The 24,662-nt window shown below is 36.1% G+C and overlaps 2 protein-coding genes and 1 non-coding gene across 4 annotated transcripts; 2 read left to right on the top strand and 1 right to left on the bottom strand.

Annotated features, from left to right (window-relative positions):
- The first annotated feature begins 3,818 nt into the window (after window positions 1-3,818).
- On the top strand, window positions 3,819-3,889 carry Trnag-ccc (transfer RNA glycine (anticodon CCC)). The gene has a single exon. It is a non-coding gene; the product is annotated as a tRNA-Gly (tRNA).
- A 1,537-nt stretch (window positions 3,890-5,426) lies between these two features.
- Window positions 5,427-19,012, top strand: LOC149730401 (integrin beta-1-B-like). Its single transcript, XM_089886004.1, has 20 exons — window positions 5,427-5,925; window positions 7,061-7,190; window positions 8,545-8,720; window positions 9,185-9,297; window positions 10,045-10,160; window positions 10,476-10,662; window positions 11,018-11,149; window positions 11,512-11,664; window positions 12,326-12,415; window positions 12,817-12,951; window positions 13,596-13,707; window positions 14,141-14,217; window positions 14,858-14,964; window positions 15,460-15,560; window positions 16,051-16,244; window positions 16,665-16,790; window positions 17,106-17,245; window positions 17,780-17,904; window positions 18,326-18,492; window positions 18,814-19,012. The coding sequence occupies exons 1-20, from the start codon at window positions 5,838-5,840 to the stop codon at window positions 18,880-18,882; spliced, it is 2,538 nt and encodes an 845-aa protein (XP_089742130.1). The 5' UTR covers window positions 5,427-5,837; the 3' UTR covers window positions 18,883-19,012.
- LOC149730400 (tRNA (cytosine(72)-C(5))-methyltransferase NSUN6-like) lies at window positions 16,721-23,723 on the bottom strand. Of its 2 annotated transcripts, XM_089886029.1 has the most exons (9): window positions 23,530-23,723; window positions 22,717-22,912; window positions 22,237-22,376; window positions 21,863-21,958; window positions 21,440-21,695; window positions 21,063-21,238; window positions 20,220-20,345; window positions 19,684-19,825; window positions 16,721-16,853 (listed from the first exon to the last, which is right to left on the bottom strand). In XM_089886029.1, the coding sequence occupies exons 1-9, from the start codon at window positions 23,626-23,628 to the stop codon at window positions 16,783-16,785; spliced, it is 1,302 nt and encodes a 433-aa protein (XP_089742155.1). In that variant the 5' UTR covers window positions 23,629-23,723; the 3' UTR covers window positions 16,721-16,782. The 2 variants fall into 2 exon arrangements, with proteins under 2 accessions (XP_089742155.1, XP_089742154.1); XM_089886028.1 differs by lacking the exon at window positions 16,721-16,853 and having other exon boundaries at window positions 19,430-19,825; window positions 23,530-23,722.
- Window positions 23,724-24,662: the final 939 nt, after the last annotated feature.

Raw genomic sequence — 24,662 nt, 5'->3', positions numbered from 1 at the left:
TGAGGAAATATTCATTTTGTCGCGAAACAGTAAAGTCTGGCTAATGAAACATAAGTCTCAACATTTTGCTAAAAACATTAATTACGTGAAACGCCTGATTACTGCTCAAATTTGTGTCAACCAATATCCTTTCGAACTTTCTATTCGATATATGGATACGGGTCAGGTCCCACCGTAAGCCACGACATGTTAGCTCGGATTTAGACCTAGGTTGTCCATTACCCCAACATTGTATATGCACATTCTATTCTATATAGGTGAGGTTCTACAGTGAGGATCTGGGATTCAGACCAGAGTTAGCTATTCCCCCTTTCACTTCTGCAAACTAATACGTAGGCATTACTGGGCAGGAAAACGAAGGTAATCTCACGGTTGAAAGTGCAGGGAAGTCAAGAACAATAGGACCTGGTATAGGGCGGAGGAAGTAATTCAAATACCAACGATTGGTTTTGTTACTGTGGGTTTACAATCAGACCAAGATAATAACGAATAAGGGAATAAAACTGAAACTTCGATCTTAAAATAAAATAAATTTTCGTGACATGCATTAAAAGGATTCAAAATTGCTATAAACTTTAATTATTAAACACAAGTAGAGCAATTCAAACGTTAACATTACAGTTATATACAGACTAACAAATAAAACCTGGGCTTTTGAAATTTATTATTAAACACATAGTAAAGCAATACAAACGATATACATTACAGTTATACACCAACAGTCAAGCCTCCGCCATTGAAACTTTTCAAGTATACAGTATCTAGCCTATAGCTGGTAAACGGTTCGTTAGGTTTTTGAAATAGCAGTTTAACAACATGAAGTTACGAGCCGCATCACGAAGTTCGTTCTCAGCGCACGATGCGTGATTCTGCGCGTTAATAAATACCATTCTACTATAGTGAAGTTACTTTAGTATATAGTAGGATGGGGGGAGATGGGACAGCTTTTCATCCTATTCTCTTGTTTTGTGTGATAGTAAACAAAGAACATTTAAAGCATTTTAAAAATGTAACCTCACGACTCCCATAGACCGTTGTTAATTGTTTAAAACACGATCAGGATATTTGGATATTATGTGCTAAAGGTATCCCATCTTACCCCACAGTATTATTCTAAGATTCTACTGTTTTACTAAATATTCAAAAATAACGATAAAGTCATGTCGGTTGGCAAACGAAAGGTCAAAATACACTACGTTTTTATACAAGATGAGCCGCCAAAACTTTATCTATAGTAGGATAGGGGAAATGGGACACCTTTAGCACATAATATCTAAATATCCTGATCGTGTTTTAAACAATTAACAACAGTCCATGGGAGTCATGGGCATATAGTTTTATAATTTCTTGAATGTTCTTTGTTTACTACTAAACGGGGCGAGAAAATAGAAGTAAAAGGTGTCCCATCTTCCCCCACCCTACTATACATCATGTCTGTTAGCAGAAGTAACATTACTATCTTTCTGCTTTAACCTGGTCGCTGAAACTTTGCACCAAATTTAATTCGCGGAGTACTTTATGTAAGTTTCAAGGCAGAAACGAAGTAGAAAACCAATGCCAATAAAATGAATCGTTGATTCCGTTCTAAGGCGCGTGAATTTTTCATGAGTCTACGGTCACAAAGTAGTTTGGAACGAAATTAGAAGGATATGACTCTATGAGACGATGAGTAACCAAGTGTTGTGTTTAACCGGAAGCTACATCGGCCAAGTAAACTACACACACGAGCGGATAATAAAAATAGCTTTACGACCTCATACAACATATAGTAGAGTGGGGACACTTTTAGAACATATTATCAAAATATCCTGATCGTATTTTAAACAATTAACAACGGTCTATGGGAGTCGTGAGAATACAGTTTTATAATTCTTTGAATATTCTTTATTTACTACCAAATAAGACGAGAAAATATAATGAGCAGGTGTCCCATCTTCCCCACCCTACTATAGTACATGGAAGAACACTAAAGTAACTTGACCCCTCCTAACTGCTGGCAAAACTTGTTATAAGATACTCAACTGCAGACTACTCGTGCTAAAACCCGCTGTGTACATTCCAATGTATTTCTCTCTCTTACTTACTCAAGGTTCAAGTCTAACTGTATGTTACCAATATTACACGTGTAAATAAGGCTGTACTAACCATCAACTAGATAAGTTTCGCCTGTGTAAACGATTAGAACTTGTTAGGCCACTAACAACTGGCACCGTCTGCTCGTACTACGACTCTCGTATTCTCACACTACACGCAAGAGTTAACTTGCTATGAAACATCGAAACGAGCACTCGTGTGTGACGTCACAATGTACGCTCGAAGGCGATGACGCGCGACCATGCGTGATTTTCGACGCACGCTTCTGAAAAACGTGACGGCCAGACAACTGAAATAACTCGATAAGAAAAAGTGCCGGTTACGCCTCTTAACCCCAGGACCAATTCGCGGTCAACAAAACAGTTTTAAAGAGGATTTTGAAATTCTTAGAAAACTAATTTCACAGAAAAATTATATATGATCAAACTATGAACTCGTGTTTTTCAGAAAAGCCCGTTTAGGTGAAAAACATACCTACATGGTACAACTGTTTCAAGGCGTAAACTTACTCTTATACAGTTGCTGGCAGGCAAATTATATTTTTATTTTGGCTCGCTAGAATTTAGCAAAGCCCCTTTAGCACATAATATACAAATATTCTGATCGTGTTTTAAACAATAAACAACGGTCTATGGGAGTCGTGAGGACGCGGCTTTATGATTCTTCGAAAGTTGTTGCCCGGCAAATTTCATTTGCATTTTGGTTCTTCCGGCTGGAATTTAGCGAAACACCTTTAGCACAAAACACCCACTTGTCGTGTTTTAAACAACGGTCTATAGAAGTCGTGAGGGTTTAGGATTGTTCGAATGTTGTTTGTTTACTACCAAATGGGACGGGAAAATGGAATAAAACAATGTCCCATTCTATCCCACAATACGCAGTACGACACAGTCGTTCGAACGACGCCCATTCAATAACTCAGATAAGCGATTGAAAAACTACAAGAGTTCCCGTTCTAACTCCAAACCTGCAATAACAGACCTCAAAATTAGCTGCTTATTTGTGTTTGGTTGAACCGTTTCCCAAGCCTTTGCCCAGGGGACAAAAGTGAATCATTGGTTTATGGTAATACCAGGCAGTGGTGGCAGCGAAGCGTTACATAAACACGAAATCTTAATTAAATATTGGCGGCGTGTTGGAATGATGTCTAATTTCCAAACAGGAAAACGAAAACGAAAACGAAAATGAAATTTACAATAAAAACCCAAAAAAATTAAATGGAAAACAAACTAAAATATTAAATAGTTGAATTTTTTATGTGATAACGATGCGGCACCATAATTGTGTGTTATCAGCTTGTGCTTAGCGGCCAGTCTTCGTTTGTTTATTCAAATAGTTTTTTAATATTTTCTCTATGTTGCCACCTAGCGAAAAGCCTCATTCTCTATTCTCGACGTTTCCGGTCACGACAAAAACAGATACTTGAACTCAGTGTTTTAAAAGCACTTGAATAGCACACGATATCAAAAGCCCACGGTAAATAGACATAAATAAAATAATAAATAAAATTTGCTCCGTCTCTTCGGGCGAGATAACGAATAACCAAAGGGTTTTAAAAAAGCAAAATACGGATAGTAACGGTAAAACAACAGTCTTTAAAATACGCCTATTAATAAAACAGAAAGGTATTTTTTATATAAAATAGTGACCGTTACACCCTACAGACAATACACCAAATGTACCAACCGGGTATATAACGTAGTTTCGACTACGCAGACGCGTCCGCACTGCTGGTGTAGTGGTATCATGCAAGATTCCCATTCTTGCGACCCGGGTTCGATTCCCGGGCAGTGCACCTAAATTTTTTCAGTTTTTTTTATATAAATGTTTTTACTGAAACATATAATGTTTAAAATCAGTTAAATTGAGGCATGTATCGTTTTTTTTACATTTTTCAAGACGTTACTACTAAAAAAACGGTTTGCACATTTATACAAAAAGAAAAGCCTTATTTAGACCGGCCATTGGCGCTACAGAGCCAGTTCAAATAGTAACTTGGTATTTAAAATTCCATTATACGTTCACGTATTTATGTGACATGCATGATGTAATTAGAAAACGTGTAAGTGACTCTGTCTTGGACCGGAATCGTAACCTATGATTAATCTTCATGTGATTTAAAGACGAACTAATTAGTTATGGCTACGTGAATTACATGACGGTTTGGTATGTCTGGAAAATTAACGATTAAATAAATGTAACCTATTTATCTTCGCATGGCGGGGCAATGACAGTCGTTATAACATAGATGTTCTATTTCATACACCTCGTGCCCGCTAACAAGTTACCACGTATGGAACTTTATGGACGATTGTCTTTATGTATATCTGAGAATTTGGACAATCTATTATTGACGAAGTGACCACTGGATTACAACAACTGTCGTTACCCCGCAATGCGAGGATAAGTTACATTCATTCTATCTTTATGGTATGCATAGTTCTAAGTATAGTGGGTGCAAACCAAACAAAATGTCAGCGGTTACGCAACTCAGTAGTTTAAAGCTGAAAAACGTCATTTACAAACTGACCAGTGCAATGTTATGTGAATTGCAAACAAAAGCGTAGAGGTTTTGTCATTTGTACAAAACATAGTTAACACATTTTAATCTCCTCAAACACAATAGCGAAGATCAAATTTATTAAAGCAGCGAAGAGAATGGAATTAGCAGCAAAACCACAATTCCCTATAACCGTGTTTTAGACAATTAAAAAAGATCATTTAGAGTCGTGAGGATACGGTTATTTATTTCTGTAAATATTCTCTGTTTACTACCAAACCGGACAAAAAAAGAAAACGAAAATGTCCCATCTTCCCCCACCCCAAATGTGCCATCTCACCCCACCCTACAATTCCCACACATACGTTGTAACACAGGCCAACCACACAACGTTACCAAGATGTTGTGAATTTACGTCGAAAGGAGATACGCGTCATGGTAAGTGACGTAATCAATCTATTTCTCTTTTTCAATTGTTGTTATGTGAGGAAGTGACGTAAACAGTCGCTCTGATGCTTCGTACAGAATGATATGCTTTTGTTATCATCAGTTTGAACAGAGATATTATATTTATATGTATGTATTTCAGATTTAAAAGTTATCTTTTTCTTGTTATTATTTCAATTCGTATATTGTGTAACCAACGTTAGTGTAGAGTTTTGGGAACAAATAACATATAGTAGGGTGGGGTAAGATTGAACACCCATTTAGCGCATAATATCCAAGAATCTTGATCGTTTTTTAAACTATTAACAGCGGTCTATGGAAGTCGAGGGAATATATTTTTATAATTCTTTGAATGTACTTTGTATTACTGCCAAATGGGACGAATAATACAATAAAAAGCGATATAGTTATGTTATACACATTTTATTTAAATAACGTATTTGTATTTTATTCATATTGAATATAATGACAAAGGTCATATTCAACTTACAAAGCGAAGAGATGGGAATAAATGGTAGGGCGGCAGTCGTCAGTTAGAATCGTTGCAGCATTTAGAAAACGTTATTACAAAATTAAAAACCAAAAAGTCAGACATTTGAAAAGCCACAAAAATATTTTCTGAAATGTAAAGTATAAAAATATTTTAGTGTTTCAAACTATTGTAGCCAAAAACATAGCGAATAATAAACATAATACAGTATTGTACAAGTAACACTTTTAACTGGACCGTTTCCTTTCAACTTCAACCGATTGTCGTTACAGTTAAGTTATAGAGTTTCCGTTGTTGTATAGCAACATGGTTTGCAATGACGTATATGGGTTGATAGCTTGGTTCATTCTACTTATGGTGTGTTTTACGTGGACGGTGGAAAGCCAAACTCAAAGTAAGAATTACATGAAGCTAAATTCGATTTTGTATTGTATTTACTACTGTTGTTATTTAACATAACTTAAAAAAATAAAATAGTAAATACCGTTTAAATACTTATGAAGTCATGTTGTTTTATAAGCGTGTATATATGCTATTTTACGTTTATGTTAATCCAGAATTATAACACGCCCTTGTCTGAGGAAATAGGAAGCTTTCATTAACTTTTTGTCGTCCGATTTGGTAGCAAACAAATTATGTTTACACAATTATTTACCCGTTTCCCTACGATTCTAAAATAGCTTGGGATATTATAAGCTAACAGTATCCTTAAACCTACAGAACTATGATTTTGCCATAAGATTGTATATATAATGTAGATTGTTTACTACCAAATGGGGCGATAAAGTGGAATGAATACATGTCCCATATTACCCCAACCTATAATATACAGTCCCATCTTACCCCAACCTACAATATACAGTCCCATCTTACCCCAACCTATAATATACAGTCCCATCTTACCCCAACCAACTATATACAGTCCCATCTTACCCCAACCTACAATATACAGACCCATGTTACCCCAACCTACTATATACAGTCCCATCTTACCCCAACTTACTATATACAGTCCCATCTTACCCCAACGAACAATATACAGTCCCATGTTACCCCAACCAACTATATACAGTCCCATGTTACCCCAACGAACAATATACAGTCCCATGTTACCCCAACCAACTATATACAGTCCCATGTTACCCCAACCTACAATATACAGTCCCATATTACCCCACCCAACTATATACAGTCCCATCTTACCCCAACCTACTATATACAGTCCCATCTTACCCCAACTTACTATATACAGTCCCATCTTACCCCAACCAACAATATACAGTCCCATATTACCCCACCCAACTATATACAGTCCCATGTTACCCCAACCTACTATATACAGTCCCATATTACCCCCACCCAACTATATACAGTCCCATGTTACCCCAACCTACTATATACAGTCCCATCTTACCCCAACCAACTATATACAGTCCCATCTTACCCCAACCAACAATATACAGTCCCATATTACCCCACCCAACTATATACAGTCCCATGTTACCCCAACCTACAATATATTTCTACAGACGCAGTGACCGACCCCTGTACAGCGGCCACCACATGCGCGGATTGCATTAAAATAAACCCCATGTGCACTTGGTGTGCAGATAATAAAACAACACCCGGTACGCGGAGAGTAAGATGCAAACTATTAATGTAAGTATATACATGATGTTGTTGTGATTATTAATCCCTGGGTTGCAATATAAAACTTAATCAAAAGGTAAAGGTACACGTTTTATTGTATGCCCGCAAAAAGTTTAGTCACATACGGATTGCTATATACTTCAATATTTTTAAATTTGTTTTAAATTATTATAATATAAGTTCAATGCTTCTCAACCCCTGGGTCACCATTTGATTTGGTTGGGTCGCCTACTACAGTGGTTCACAAACCCTTTTGAATGTTATTGTAAAAGTTAAATCATTTTATTGCATGCTTACAAAAGTTGTGTGAAATGTAGTTTCGGGAAACCAGGTCGCCAAAGTTTTGCTGTTAATTTATGTTTAATTTTTGGATGACCTTAAAAATATTAAGAATCCGTGGTGTATTATGTACAACTGAAAAGTTAAGACACAACAAAAACCATTGGTTTCATTTATATAGGTGTAGTGTATACAAACAACAATGTAAACGTTGTTTACAGTTCCCATACATCATTTCCTAATCATTTGTAAGGACGTTATAGCACAGATGTATAACGCAGTTGTATTGTTTACCAAACATACTGAATCCTGTATCACTATTTGTGTACAATATAATAGTATCGTCTACCATACACAAATACCTTGCCGTAATTTTGAAAGAGTATTTCAACTTGTAGTTTTGAAACTTTATTTGCGCTATCCATTTTTTTCTTATTGGTGTATAGACTGTATACCGATAATATGAATGAACGTAACTTATTTATCTTCGCATGACGGGGCAATGACAGTCATTACAACACGGGTGTTCTGTTTCATACACCTTGTGCTCGCTTACAAGTTACCACGTATGTAACTTATTTATCCTCGCATGGCGGGGCAATGACAGTCGTTACAACACGGGTGTTCTGTTTCATACACCTCGTGCCCGCTTACAAGTTACCACGTATGTAACTTATTTATCCTCGCATGGCGGGGCAACGACAATCGTTATAACATCGGGTGTTCTGTTTCATACACCTCGTGCCAGCTTACAAGTTACCACGTATGTAACTTATTTATCCTCGCATGGCGGGGCAATGACAGTCGTTACAACACGGGTGTTCTGTTTCATACACCTCGTGCCCGCTTACAAGTTACCACGTATGTAACTTATTTATCCTCGCATGGCGGGGCAATGACAGTCGTTACAACACGGGTGTTCTGTTTCATACACCTCGTGCCCGCTTACAAGTTACTTGCATATTGCATGTTAAAAAGAAATAGAACACACGTCAGCCATTTTCCCAGGCACACGAGGTAAAATAAATTACATTCAACATTTTATCTTGTATAACTGAATACGGAACAACTATTTATTTTACAGCAACAACCAGCGTGACTGTTTAACCGGTTTCATCGAAAACCCCAAGAGTATCAGTGCACCAACTAAAAACCTTCCGTTTTCGAACGTAACATCTGAAGTGTTTGAAAACCCGGCTACAGCCAATATGACGATATTACAACTTAAGCCACAAGCAATAAACGTGAAGTTACGCCCCGGTAATATTAGTGTGTAATATATTTGTATATATGATTGATTGTATATATGTTTGTATGATATTGTGTTGGGGCAATATGGGACATGTTTTTATACCAAAATTTAGAAAGATAGTAGAATAATAATATAGAACAGTGTGAAAAGATGGGACACCTTTAGCGCATAATATCGGAATATCCTGATCGTATTTTAAACATTTAATAACGGTCTATGGAAGTCGTGAGAATACGGTTTTATATTTCGTTGAATGTTCTTTGTTTACCACCAAATGAGACAATGGAACAAATTGAAAAGCTGTCCCATCTTACCTCACCTTATACCAAGATATATATGAATGGTTATTTTTACATATGTTTGTGTGTATGTTTGTGTATATAGTAGGTTGTCAGTCATACAGGAAAACACCCACAAAGTTACAAACGTGGTCATCAACGTTTGTTATACACATGTATTATCCCACACACAGGCCAAACGGAGACAGTAAACATAACGTTTCGCAAAGTTGTCGATTATCCGTTAGATCTTTATTACGTCATGGACCTCTCTAACTCTATGAGTGATGATCTGGCAACGTTAAAGGTTGGCGATTACGTATTATAACTGCACGTGTTGTAATAATACATGTATAGTACAGTGGGGGAATATGGGACACTTTAAAAAAGTCTTGTCTGACAAAGTGTACCATCTTCCCCCACCCTACTATATTATAACCATATGTGTGTTATAGCTATGCCTGGTTATTACCAAATATTTGCGTGTGTGTTACATGCTTGTGAAAAAAATGGTCACATCGAACGCTAAAGTCTATGATAACTATAACCACACGCTTATGTACATATTTCTATATACGTATATAACAAGCATACACAATTATGTATGTGTTTATAAGCCCTAAGCATGTATATGTGTGCTTGTAAAGAGAAATGTTCATGTAATATAACTATTTACGCTTTTGTTTGTTAAATGAAGCTCTTAGCAAGTAGTGTATAAATGTTACCGAGAAGCATTAACACCAAATGCCCAAACTACGTTTGTGTTTAACATGCGTACGTGTGATAACCATATATGTTGTTGTACAAGCATCAAGCATACGATGTATGTGTTTAGACACGTTGACTAATATAGTTTTATCATATCTTTTGGTAGTAAACAAAGAATATTTACAAAATTATACAACCGTATCCTCTAAAAGATATTTTGATTGTTTAAAACACGATTAAGAAATATGGCATATTATGTGTCAACGGTATCCCAACTTACCCCACCGCAATAACATACATTATATGCCAACAGTTTCCCATCTTACCCCACAGTATTATATCACAGGGTCTTGGAGACAGTTTAGCTGCCGATATTCGAAACGTAACAAAGAACGTTCGACTTGGATTTGGAACATTTGTCGATAAAGTGGTGATGCCGTTCGCTAGTACTATACCCGACCAGTGAGTTAATCTATGTGTTTAGTGTGTGCGTATAGTAGGGTGGGGTAAGATAGCGCACGTTTCATTCTCTTTTATCGTCCTATTTGTTTATAACTTTACGAGTTACCACGTATGTAACTTTGTGGGTGATTGTTTTCAAATATGGCTGACAATTTGAGTCGCGGGAATACGGTTATATAATTCTATAAATATTCTTTGTCTACAACCAAGTGGAGCGATAAAACCCGAACCTACTATATACCGACACACCATGTCCCATTTAACCTCACCCTACAACATAAAACAATAATTAAACATCCCATTTTTCCCATGCAGATTACGCGACCCTTGTTTAAAAATAGCCAACGAGACTTGCGCCCCAGTGTTCGGGTTTCGACATCAACTCGGTATCACTGCGGATGGAGCGTTGTTCAGAGAAGCGGTCAATAGCACACTTATATCGGGGAATATTGACTCCCCGGAAGGCGGGTTTGACGCCCTCATGCAGATAACCGTGTGCCAGGTAATTACGTAAGCGTGTGTGACGTAATGTATGTTGTCTAGCTTATGGTCAGGCGCCGCCTTTAGTCAAGATTCGAAGCTGGACACCGCTATTATATTAGACATATGTATCATTGCGTATATTAATAACATTTTTTGTTCTAACATGGCAAAGCTATGACAGTCGTTATACCACGTATGTTCTGTCTCATACACCTCGTGCCCATTTACGAGTTACCATGTGTATAAATTTATGCGGAATGTTTTTCGTTTTTTGTGCATAATGTTATTGTTACTATTATAGCTTAAAACTTATCAAATGTAGATACATAATGAATCGTAGCCCACCCGTGTTAACGATCATCACGTTGTTTCAGAACATTATTCAATGGCGTGACGAAGCATTGCGTGTGATCTTATACACATCAGATGCTTCGCCACACATTGCATTGGACGGCAAGTTAGCTGCGATCTTAGAAGCAAACGACATGCGGTGTCATTTGGAAGCGGTATGTAGTTAGAAATCGAATCTCTCTATTTAACCTCGCGTGGCCGGAAAACCACAGTCGTTATAACACGGGTGTTCTGTCTCATACACCTCATGCCAACTTATGAGTTACCATGTACGTAACTTGTGATATTATTTTGGGATATTTTCATGCATGGCTGGCATAATATCTTACTAAAATAGATGCCATTAGCACAAAATATCCCATATTTCACAATCGTTTGTTAAACAATAACAGCGCGCTTTTAGAGTCGTGAGGATACGGTTATATAATTTTGTAAACATTATTTGTTTACTACCAAATGGGACGCGAAAACAGAAGAAAACATGTCCCATTTACCCCACCATATAACTATACTTCAGGGAGTGCATCCCGAATTGCCCCAGGATGCCATCGTTTACTCGAAGAGCAAAAACATGGACTACCCGTCTATTGGACAACTTAAACACGTGTTCGATCAATACAAAGTGCAACCTATCTTCGCTGTCACTGAAAGTGTGTTCGATTTATATACGGTGAGGTTTAGACCCTTTTTTTTGATTAATTTATCTTCACGTGATGGAAAAACAGAGTTATAACTTGAGTGTTATGTTTTATACACCCCGTGATGAGCTACCACGTATGTAACTTATCTATCCTAACGTGACCGGGTAACAACAGTCGTTATAACACAGGTGTTCCGTTATTGTTCATGTAGTGTTGATAATTTGAAAAGAGTTATTGTTTTTAAATACCTGATAATTTTGACAACCCATTGGTGACCACTGGGTTGGAGCTATTGTCGTTAAGTGTCTTGTACAAAGACACATACGCCCACAATGGTAGCAGCAACGAGCCTTGAACTACGCCGCACCATGGCTTCTGTGTATATAGTAGGATGGGGGAAGATGGGACACCTTTTCATTCTATTTTCTCGCACATTTTGGTAGTAAACAAAGAACATTCAAAGAATTATAAAACCTTGTCCTCGCGACTTTCATAAACCGTTGTTAATTGTTTAAAACACAATCCAGATATTTAGATATTTTGTGCTAAAGGTGTCCCATCTTCCCCCACCCCACTATACCTTATATAACAACAAATATATACGTGTTTTGTCGCTATTCCCTGTCTTTTCGTTAAATCTTTGCTACCGTAATCGAGGAGACAAATATAAGTTATTATTACACATCACAGGGGTTACCGCAAATCATAGATAATTCGTTCGTTGGGAAACTACGTAGCGATTCAAAGAACGTCGTCCAAGTTATCTCGGATTCCTACAACGTAAGTTTATCATGGAATGAATAAATTTTATGAATGAAAGTATGTCTTCGGTCACGATAACGGGAGAGTTTACAAAGGCGAAAAGACGGGTATAAAGGACGCAATCCGTACAATATATAGACAATGGAATACTTCGTTTAAAATACCAACGGAAGCCGTTTAACTGATACATTTACCTTATGAATTATGAATTAAATGTACATACATACGAATTATGAATTATTTGCAAACGGTATCTATAGCACTGTGGGGTAAGATGGATGCTGTTGGCACATAATGTCCCATATTTCCTTACGATGTTATGGTTTTCCTAAAGCGACTAAAACCCCACAAGGCATAAGTTTTATTTATCTCTTCGAATACGATAGCGAAGAGCTAAATTTGTTTTTGTTTTTCTACAGCGATTGAAAAGTCTGGTCCAACTGACGAGACCAACCAAGCCAAGTAACATTGATATGACGTATCGTGTGTTGTGTCCAGGCGCAACATGGGTGGACAATAGCTTGCAATGCGATAATATTGAAATCGGAGACGAGGTATTTGATGTACCGTATATAAATGCATGTAACTTATTTATACTCGCGTGGCGGGCAACGACAGTTGTTATAACACGGGTGTTTTATACACCTTATCTCTGCTTAGGAGTTATCATGTATGTAACTTTGTGGTTGATTATAATTTGGGGATTTTTTATGTGTGACTGATAATTTAGACAACCCATTAGTGATCACTAAGTTACACATTTTAAGCATAAATATTGGATTTCAATTTACACCGGCGCCGTGGTATAGTGGTTAGCACACCTGCCTGTAGCCTAGAGGTAATGGGTTTAAGGCTGGTCGCTGCTACCATTGTGGGCGTATGTGTCCTTGGGCAAGACACTTAACGGCGAATGCTCCAACCCAGTGGTCACTAATGGGTTGTCCAAATTATCAGCCATACATAAAAAAAATCCAAAAAAATAATCACCCACAAAGTAATATATATGCTAACTCGTAAGCTGGCACAAGGTGTTAAACCCGTGTGATAACGACTGTCGTTTTCCGGCCACGCGAGGATAGAGTAAGCTACATTCATTCATTCATACGTATATTTTGTGCTTAAAGGACGAACTTTTCAAAGTATTCACTTATTTACAAATCTCCACAAATCTAAGTCCCTAACCTTTTATATTCAACAGATAACATTCCAGTTCCAACTAACAGCACAGACCTGCCCAACCAACACTGCACAAAAAGATTCGATTGCGATTACTTCAAGCTCACTTAAGGATGAAGTAGCAATTTCCATTGGTAATTATTAAATAAAAATTGTTAAGATAAAAAGCATTCAATAAAATCGGAAAATTAACAAATCTTTTAAGAAATATTGTAGAGATAAAAGTTGACTAACCGTTTTCAATCAATAAGTTGAGTAAAATAGTAACATGGTCCATATTTTCATTCTCTTTATCGTCTCATTTGGTCGTAAACAAAGAACATTTAGTAGTAGGATGGGTCCATAAGACTTTAATGATGGTCCTCCAGTATTTTCATTAACAGATATTTTGTTTCTTGCAGCTGTAATTAAAAATACAAATAGAAGTTTCGTTAAAATGAACATAGAAATAAAATTGTTTTCTTAAAGATCGTCATTTGCTGCTAATTCTATTTTCTCTCCTGTTTCAATTAAACTGATCTTCTTTACTGAATTCAAAGAGATAAAGAATATTTATATTTCTTGCAGAATATATCTGCGATTGCGAATGTTCCAATGCACCCTTGCTCAATCATTCACAATGCTCTGATTCTGGTTCACTACAGGTAACAATGTGATAGTTATGTTGTTTGTTATAACACGGGTGTTCTGTTTCATACACCTAATGCCAGCTTACCAGTTATTACAAAAGTAACTCTATGGGTGATTATTAAAACACTGTGATAATCATGTTGTGTTCCAATTATTACTAATTGTTCAAGCCTAATGTAATTAAAAATGTAATAATTTTGAATGTAACTTAACGAATGAATGTAACTTATTTATTCTCGCGTGGCCGATATACCACAGTCGTTATAACACGGGTGTTCTGTTTCATACACCTCGTGCCAGCTTACAAGAAAATTTAGACAACATCATTAAAAATTCACACTTACACTCATTAGTAGCAGCTCCAAGCTTTGAACCTGGTATCCTCTGGTTACGAATCCAGTACTCTAACTACTTTGCCATCTCATATATTACCTATTTTTAATCTGAAAATCCAATATTTAATAAATATAAAACAACGTACAATATTTTTTTAACGATATAGATATATGAAATTTGGAATAATATATAATCAATTTTAAATTTTAAACAGTATATAATTTTTTTTAAACAACATATAGAATAAATACATTTACATATTATATAGAAATAAATATTATATGTAGAGTTATATTTACATGTTAATGTACATTCCAGTGTGGTGTATGCCAATGCAACAGTGGTACAGATGGCTCACAATGCCAATGTACGGCATCGGAAGTTGCTTTGAACAGGAATTGCTCAATTGATACAGATTGTACCGGGTAAGCATGATAAAACTACAATTTGATGGAATTTGCTTGAAATGAAATCAGCTCGTACAGATTGCTCTGGGTAAAATGTTATTGTGATTCACTCTCTGCATACAATACAACATAATATAGCCTACAAAAGGAAAATAGCGACACATTTACAGAATAAATTTTGAAATTTTATATCATATGTATACGATATTGCCACCAAGTCTTCTTGTAAGTTTGTAAGCAGAGAGCATGAAAGATACAACAGTAGTAAATGGTATACCCTGGTGGCCTGATGGTGCCTTGATTTGGAAACATTCCGTATGTTAAAACATGAGAAATGATTTCAAATTAAATTTCAACGCCAAACCTTTTATATTATACAAGGAGTAAAAATGACGAAATTATTTTGTATAATTGTGAACTCATATGGCCTATATGTTAATACACATTAAATTATTTCAAACTAAACTTTAACACAATTATTCAAACCTAACACCAACCTTTTACCTTACACAGTGGAAATGGATACTGCGAGTGTGGTAAATGTATTTGTAATGTTGGATTCTTCGGCCGATTATGTGAATGCAGATCAACAGGTTGTCCAGATGACTGTGGAGGTAATACTGGTTCTTACTGTGTTATGGTGTATATATTTGTATATAATTATTTTACAAATTATTTTTAGAAAGAAATTATAATTATTTTACAAATTATTTTTAGAAAGAAATTATATTCTGCCCAAAATTACGTATTAACAGCAACTCAGTGATTGAGGCGTGCGTCGCTTCCAAGTTACAACCCCCATTCACTAACCTGGGGGGTTGTTGTTTTATAACATGCCTGCCTGTAACCCAGAGGTAATGGGTTTAAGGCTCGTCGCTGCTACCATTGTGGGCGTATGCGTCCTTGGGCAAGACACTTAACGGCAATTGCCCCAACCCAGTGGTCACTAATGGGTTGTCCAACACATCTACAATAAATTATCTAAAATCGAGGCTAAAATTTTACCTTTATTAATTATAATAACATTGATCAAAATGGTGCTCGGCTGATACACTAAATAAGTTAATGCAAGTCACACAGAACTTACATTCATTATATTCACAGGTGCTGATAAAGGTGTTTGCAACAACTGTAACAACGATGGCAGATGTATCTGTAACAGCGGGGGCGGTTACTTCTTGAACAATATTACAAACACGTGCATTTGCAACCTTAAGGATTGTGCTGATGTTGGTGGTACATTATGTAATGGCAGGGGGACATGTGAATGCAATACATGCGAATGTACAGATACCAGAGTGAGTATGGATGTTATTATTTACAAATGTTATAGATCTTTTAAACAAACTGTATAATTAATATACGGCATAAAATGTTATTATTTATTTTATGTTATATTAGAATTGTGTTTATACTTTATAACAACATCGCATGTAGCAGGGCAACCTTAAAGTTATAACAGAGGCATAAAAATGTTATGGGTCTTTTATACAAATTGTATTTTTCTTTTCATTACTAAACTGCATTACTGAGCAATTTTTATAACACAAATGTTCTGTTTAATACACCTCCTTCCCCCTTTAATCGGTCACAAAGGTACATACATGGTAACTCGTAATTGAGCACGAGGTGTATGAACACCCATGTTATAACGACTGTCGTTTTCCTGCCACTGGAGGATAAAGTCACTTTTTTCATTCTCTATTATTAATATACAGTTATACTCTGGAGCAACATGCCAAACTTGCAACTTACCCGAATGCACAGGAATAGATGGGACATGTTCAGGGACAACCATCAGAGCATGTGTTGAATGTATTTACGATAATCAACGACTTAAAAAGGTAAATTTATATCCACCCCATGATACGTGTATGCATATCCAAGGTATTTGAGATGTGATGCCACTGTAAAAATAACAAATGTGAATATACAAGACTTGTACTATATATAGATACTTTTACCAAATTTTGCCAAAACTTGTAATAAAATATAGATTTTTTTCTCCAGGTTTGTTTAGTATGGAATTAGTATTATTCTGTATATTATAACCTTGTATTATTATAAAGGTATTACTGATTGCTATAAATGAATTACTAAACAATATTGACATTAATGTATATAATAAAATCTCATTTTAATAACATTTTACACTTTAGGATATCAACGTTGAATGTCGATCATTATGTAGCGACAAACAACTCGGAAACTGGGAGACCAAACCAACCCTAGTTGATTGTAGTAAATGTGCACCAGGTCAAAGTACAGGACAATGCTCAACATGTACAGATATTGACCAGTGAGTACCATGTACTGATTTATATATATATATGAAAAGTTTGTGGGATTGTCATATATTAATATGGCTGTATCGTATCATATGTATGAGTTTTGTATTTATGCGCAGATATTGATCATTGGGTTGTGCAAATAATGAACCATACCTTGCATAATGTAAACGTCATATTAAATCTATTTGGAATTTGTGTATCGTGTCATATATAGGCATTGTAAAATCCATGTTTTATGCAACTCTATTTCATGGATGCTATTATGAAACTTGGTGCTGCCACCATTCTGGGAGTATGTGTCCTTGGGCAAGACACTTAACAGTAATTGCTCCAAATCAGAAGTCACTAATAGATTGTCCAAATTATCAGCCATACAGAAAACAATCACCCACGAAGTTACATACTTGGTAACTTGTAAGCAGACACGATGAAACAAAACACTTATGTTAAAACAACTGTCCTTACCCCACCTAGCAGGGATAAATAATTTAGATTCACTTGTTTTAAAAATAACAAATACTTAAACGACAATTATATTTCAGGCAATACACACACAGATGTTCTGTAACAACAGCAGCGTCAAGCTGCACCGCCAACTATATAATAATGTGGGATAGCAGAAGGAAAAGTTATTTCCTTGGAGTGCAAAACTATAACTATGCAACAGGTGAGCTGAAAGAAGTTACAATTATTAGAGGTGCTATGCTGGTTCTCGTTAAGCTGACACGAGGTGTATGAAACAAAACACCTGTGTCATAACAACTGTCGTTGCCCCGCCATGCGAGGATATATAAGTTACATACGTGGTGACTCATAAGCGGCGACCAGGTGTATAAAACAAAACACCCGTGTTATAACGACTGTTGTTGCCCCGCCACATAAGGATAAATAAGTTACATATGTTCATTCAAACATACATAGTAACTTGCAAGCCTGTACAAACGGTATGAAGCCACACCCAAAAAATTACACCCATGCTATAACTGAGCCATTCAAGGATAAAATAGGGAATACATAATCATTTAATAAGAACCTCCCCCATACCAGATTGCCCCGTGATTTATTAATAATAACTTTCCTCGTACCAGATTGCCCCCAGCCAATAAATCCTTGGCTGATTGTTGGGCCCGTAGTTGGTGGGATTGTATTGATCGGCCTCATTATCCTCATTGTGTGGAAGATATTCCAAACTATCAAAGATAAAGTTGAATATGAGCAGTTTCTTGAAGATTCCAAGAACAAAACATGGTCAAAGGTAAAACATATTAAAGTTATTTCAATTTAACCAAATATGCTCCAGTCCCATGGCGTGTCTTGCTGTAGAACTCTCCTACTTAGAAAACAATAACAAAATAAGGAGCAAAAACAATGAAAACGCAATAGAACAATAATGTATAACATTATAAGCCATTTATCTCATAAAACACCTGTGTTAAAACATCTATCATTTCCCTGCCTTGCGAAGATAAATAAGTTACACTCACTCAATGGGTTACAGTTTAAAACTGTATAGTAATATCTAGCATGTATACTATAGTTATATCATCACTATTATAACACGTACCTTAACACACAGGGCAACAACCCTTTGTATTCCAAAGCATCTGTGCGTGTTGTCAACCCCGCATTTGAAGCAAACAACTGAAGTACCAACAATATTTATTTCAAGAAAAACTTCAATTTATTACAGTGTGATACTTTGTACATATAATTGTTATTTGTATTGTTTCTATTATTACGTTGATAAATAAATAAACTGAGTACAGTTTTGCTGACTTTGAGTTTATTGTTTATTTTTCTTATTTTGTAAAGTTACCTTTATTGCTATCAGTATTGTTCACTGTTCTTATAACAACTGTAAAAATATTGTTTATATGTATTGCTGGTAATTTAGACAACCTATTAGTGACCACTGGGTTGGAGGAATTGTCGTTAAGTGTCTTGCCCAAGGACACATGCGCCCACAATGGTAGCAGTGACCTGTGTTGAACCTTGTATCCATTGGCTAAGAGCTATAACAACTTGACATTATAAATATAACAGCTGAGACGCCATTAACGGTCCAATCAACCAAGGACAGTAATGGATAAAATGTTGATAACGTTCAGATCAACCAGATAATGGGTGAAATGATGATTAAACTAAAACTATAAAGTCTGGTCTACATTTAAGAAGTGAGAGACACCTAAAAGTCTGTTTATTTTATTGTATTATCATATCATAAATTAGGTTTGGGGGACAAATTAATTTTCTAATTCCATGAAATACATCTTGGTTGCCTTAAAATGGTAAATATTTTAAACATAAATTTCTCTAACATTATTAAAGATATCAAAAGTTTAGCTTTCATCAGATTTAATAAATTTGGCAATAAAAAAGCCAATAGAGTCTTGATTACATTCTGCTTCTAAATCAAGTAAATCGGTCAAACTGGGAATATTGTTACTTAGTTTTGGAATTGTGTGAACATTATGATGTTCCTGCACGCATGTAACGGGGCTGCCTGGTGTAAAATATTGCAGTGAATGTAAGTTACTTGGTGAAAGATTCGTAACCTCTTGTCTCCCTGTGCCACCAATGTGAGGCGTCTGTAATAAAAACAAAAGAGTAGATATAATTTACTTATATCTTTGAATACAGTAGCGAAGATTAAATTTATTAACACAATAAAAAAAAGGAAATTAGCAGCAAAAGGACAGCTGTCAAAACAGGCAGAAACTACTTGGGTAAAAGTGGTGAATAAAATGGTAGGGGGTAGGCCACACAATAATGTGTAGTAAGAGCTTTGAACCCATAACCCCTGGGCTAGAGGCAGGCGCGCTAACCACTTTACCACTGGTGACGGACATAGTTATTACAACATTTATTACTTATTACCTATCGATAATATTTTTAAAGAGGTCTGCATATTTATTAGCTATTACTTATTTCTAATTATTACCCAAAAATTATATTCATATTTAATAGTTCTTAGGTTATTGCCTGTTGTGATAGTTTTAAGCAAGGATGTTTGTCTAACGCCCATTCCACCAACCCCTCATTTTCATCAACAGTTGTTGTGCATGTGCTGTATACTAGGGTGCCCCCTGGCTTCAATAATCTAACTGCCTGGAAATGGAAAAAGTAAAATAAGTTTAACACTTGATGATAAAAACACTTACATGGTAACTTGTAAGTGAGCACAAGGTGTATGAAACAGAACATTCGTGTTATAACAACTGTCGTTGCCCCGCCATGCGAGGATAAATAAGTTACATACATGGTAACTTGTAAGCGGGCACAAGGTGTATGAAACAGAACATTCATGTTATAACGACTGTCCTTGCCTCGCCATGCAAGGATAAATAAGTTACATACATGGTAAATTGTAAGTGGGCACGAGGTGTATGAAACAGAACATTCGTGTTATAACGACTGTCCTTGCCTCGCCATGCGAGGATAAATAAGTTACATACATGGTAACTTGTAAGCGGGCACGAGGTGTATGAAACAGAACATTCGTGTTATAACGACTGTCCTTGCCTCCCATGCGAGGATAAATAAGTTACATACGTGGTAACTTGTAAGCGGGCACAAGGTGTATGAAACAGAACATTCATGTTATAACGACTGTCCTTGCCTCCCATGCGAGGATAAATAAGTTACATACGTGGTAACTTGTAAGCGGGCACAAGGTGTATGAAACAGAACATTCGTGTTATAACGACTGTCCTTGCCTCCCTCTGCGAGGATAAATAGGTTACATACATAACACTTGCATTACAGATTTCAAATAAAATAAACAAATTTAAAATAAAGTTAACAAAGATTGTTGCTTATAGTTACCGTATTAAAAAGTTGTCTTTGCAAAGCTGGATAAGACTTAATGTTTTTCATCTTATTAACGTTAGATTGATTTTCCAACCAACATTTAGGTCGTTGGCCGAGTGCTGAACATGGAGCATCCAATAATATTTTATCGAAATATGAAGAAGAAAATTTATTTTCCTCGCTTTTATCTCCTGCAAAAATTCAGAACTTTTTTTATTTTAGAACAATAAATTATTTTTATCACTATATATAAAATAAAGTTGTTTCATTACCCCAACATTGTATATGCACATTCTACTCTATATGGGTGAGGTCCAACAGTGAGACATACCATGGGACCTAGGGTTTAGGCCAGAGTTGGCCTATTAGCCCAACATAACTTAATATTCTACCTGAATCATCACTGCATAGTTTCCTTGAATCAGCAGTGAACACAATCAACACATCAGCCATCTGTCCAAGTTTTGCCGCGTTTTGTTTAATCTTTTCCACTTTACTCGACGATCGATCAACTGCGACCAACCTCCCTCGTCCTCGGAGTAACGAAACAATGTGCGAGGTTTTACCACCGGGGGCAGCACACATGTCAAGCACAATGTCTCCCTCTTGTGGATTTAAAACATGCCCGACAATGATGGAGGGAAGGTTCTTTCGACAATTTTCATTTTTAATAAAAATATTTTTTCTGCACTTTTTTATCATAGTTTAAACATAGATGGAAATACCCTATAAAGCTTTTTTTTATTTAAGTAAAGTATTAAAAAAAGAGAAAATTTATGTATTATATGTGTGTGCTTTGCTTTAATAAACCTCACCTGTGCAAATATCTTTGACGGTAAAACATCATTTAAACAAAGAGATAAAAATATTGGGCATTCCATTCTTATCCCACTGCCCTTTGTGATGTTATTCTGAAAACAATTATTAAAATTAAAAATATATAATTTGTTATTCGGACGCCCTACTTATCCAAGCTCTCGGAGTTTTTCTGAGGTGTTTGATATTCCAAATTGTCAAGATGTTTAATAGGGCTAAGCTAAACAAATTAAATTAGATTTGAAATGGAAACAGGTTTCTGTAACAGCTACAACTAATAATCCTATCACATTACGACTCATAAAATTCACTGCAGCGTTCATACTTGTATAAACTGGCCTTCATAAGAATTTCAAAGTTAGAACTGACTCACCCCTTTAAAAATATCATTCCTCGATTTCAACATAACACCGTTCCCAACAAATAACATTGGTCCTTCATATCTTGCCATGCCACGTAAACATGAACCACCTATGTCCGCGCATACTGAAACTTTGTCTCCTACTTGTACACCTATGTGAATAGGCTAAGTTATTATTTATGATAATAAGGATTAAATAAAAATCATTTGTTCAAGCTTATGTATATATTCACACGCTGTTGTTGTCACAGATTTATCCGATTTCTCCAACCCAGTGTTCACTAATAGGTTGTCTAGATTGTCAAAAATATAAAACAAACAAAAAACTATCGCCCACAAACTTACATGCTTGTAAGCTGGCATGAGGTGTATGAAACAGAACACCCGTGTTACAACAACTGTTGTTTTCCTGCTACGCAAGGATAAATAAGTTGCGTTCATTCAAATTATTTGACTAAAATGTAATAAAACTATCACAAGACTAATATTTACCTGTGGGCATGCATAATATACCGGGCACAAAGACATCAGCTCCTCGTAACACTGCCATGCCACAACCATGGTCTACTATTACTGGAGAATAAGAATGCATTATATCCTGGTATAATGTTGGTATCACTATGGTGGATTTTAATTGGCTGTGTTGAAATATAACAGGGGCTTCTGAGTATCCGTTTGCAGAGTACAACTGAATAAAAGGTTTAATTTTTTAGTTTTTTATATTTATTCAAAAGTTGGACACCAATTGATTTGTGACTGGTGAAGAATCCTCCAGTACGTTACAGATTAGGCTGGTGGAAAGTGTTAGAGGTTGGTAGTTGGGGGTTATATGGGTTAGCAGATAACGTAGAGGCTGGATTCTTTACTAGCACCACTTGATTTGGTTGGGTCGTCGGTGCTAGTGAAGAATCCCCCCACTTTATTTGCTAACCACTAACCCCTATAACCACTAACTACTAACCCCTATAACCACTAACTACTAACCCCTATAACCACTAACTACTAACCCCTATAACCACTAACTACTAACCCCTATAACCACTAAACCCCTAACCATCAACACCTAACCCCCTAACCTAGGGGTTAGGGGTTAGCAAATAAGGTGGGGGGGATTCTTCACTAGCACCGGGTCGTCTACTACAGTGGTTCACTAACTCCTTTCACTGTTATTGTAAAAGTAAAATCATTTTATCAGATTTTGTCCGTTGAAATTTAATGCAATTAGACAAACCTATGAAACACCAAACGTTTATATAACTTCAACGGTAGAAATATAGCTACCACATAATAATAACAATTTCTTACGATTTTCAACTTTGCTTCCAATTCCTTTATTACAGAATCCACTTGTTCAGTTTGAGTTACTCGTAAAGTTGTAAATAAAGGTGGAATCGAAATCTCCATTTTAAACAAAATGTCTCATATACGTTTTACTGTGGAAAACAGTCTGTAAACAAACTTGTATATACTTGAACAAAAATATTAAATTGAAAAAAAAATACGCATGTATTAATTTTTGTGGCGGGGAAAAACCTAAACCAATATTCATTTAAACTGCCATTTCATTATTGAGCACGTAGCGGCCATATAGATTATTTGGTCCTTGAAGATGATTGGTTAGATTGCTCACGTGACTGATCCCTCGCACCAGCTGATTACGCCCGTCTAGATTGCTCCGCGCATAAAACGCCTCTTCCACAGCGAGTTACCACGTTCCAGTTTAGATGAAGTTGGTTTCACACCAGGTTACGAGTTGGAAAGTTTCAGAAGGTTTTCATAGCAAGACTTGAGTTAAGTATTTAATTGTTTTAATACATCAGTATATCGTATTATATTTATTGTTACATATGTTATAGCTTAGTACTGAAATTATAAGGTTGTGCTTCACAACCCTATACTACAATACACTAAAATTATTGCACTACAATATAAAATAATATATTCTACAAGTTTTGTGCCTTGAGTTTATTATTAATTTATATCACTTAAGTTTACTTTATTCTTTATCACGTTCAATGTAGGAATCGCGACGGTTCGTTATTACGTCATTCGCGACGTCACGCGCAATATCTCGGTTCACAATCGCTGCGTTCCATTACGTAACAAATCGACACAATCGTTTACATTGCGCTCTTTACGGCTCGCGTCAATGTTACGTCATAAGTTTCGTTACGTCATAGCTGATCGAAAAACACACAACTGTTCTACGCTTTCGTTCTGCGACGTTTTTTCATGGGGCCCCATGCGCGTTCTGCGTCGACACATGGCACATTACTTGTATATTCTAATTATATTTGCGCTATGAGCGCGAAGCAAGAAGATCAAAGAACTGGTAAAGTATAAATCACAATTGGCATTATTACGTACATAAGCTCTTTTCTAGAAACATCGATGGTGTGACGTCACAGAAGCAGTGATGACGCAACAGAAGAACCCAC

The sequence above is a fragment of the Ciona robusta genome, chromosome 10 (assembly GCF_009617815.1).
Source record: "Ciona robusta chromosome 10, ASM961781v2".
Classification (NCBI taxonomy): Eukaryota; Metazoa; Chordata; class Ascidiacea; order Phlebobranchia; family Cionidae; genus Ciona; species Ciona robusta.
Note: the sequence above shows the minus strand (reverse complement) of the source record. Positions and strands in the feature narration are given on the sequence as shown.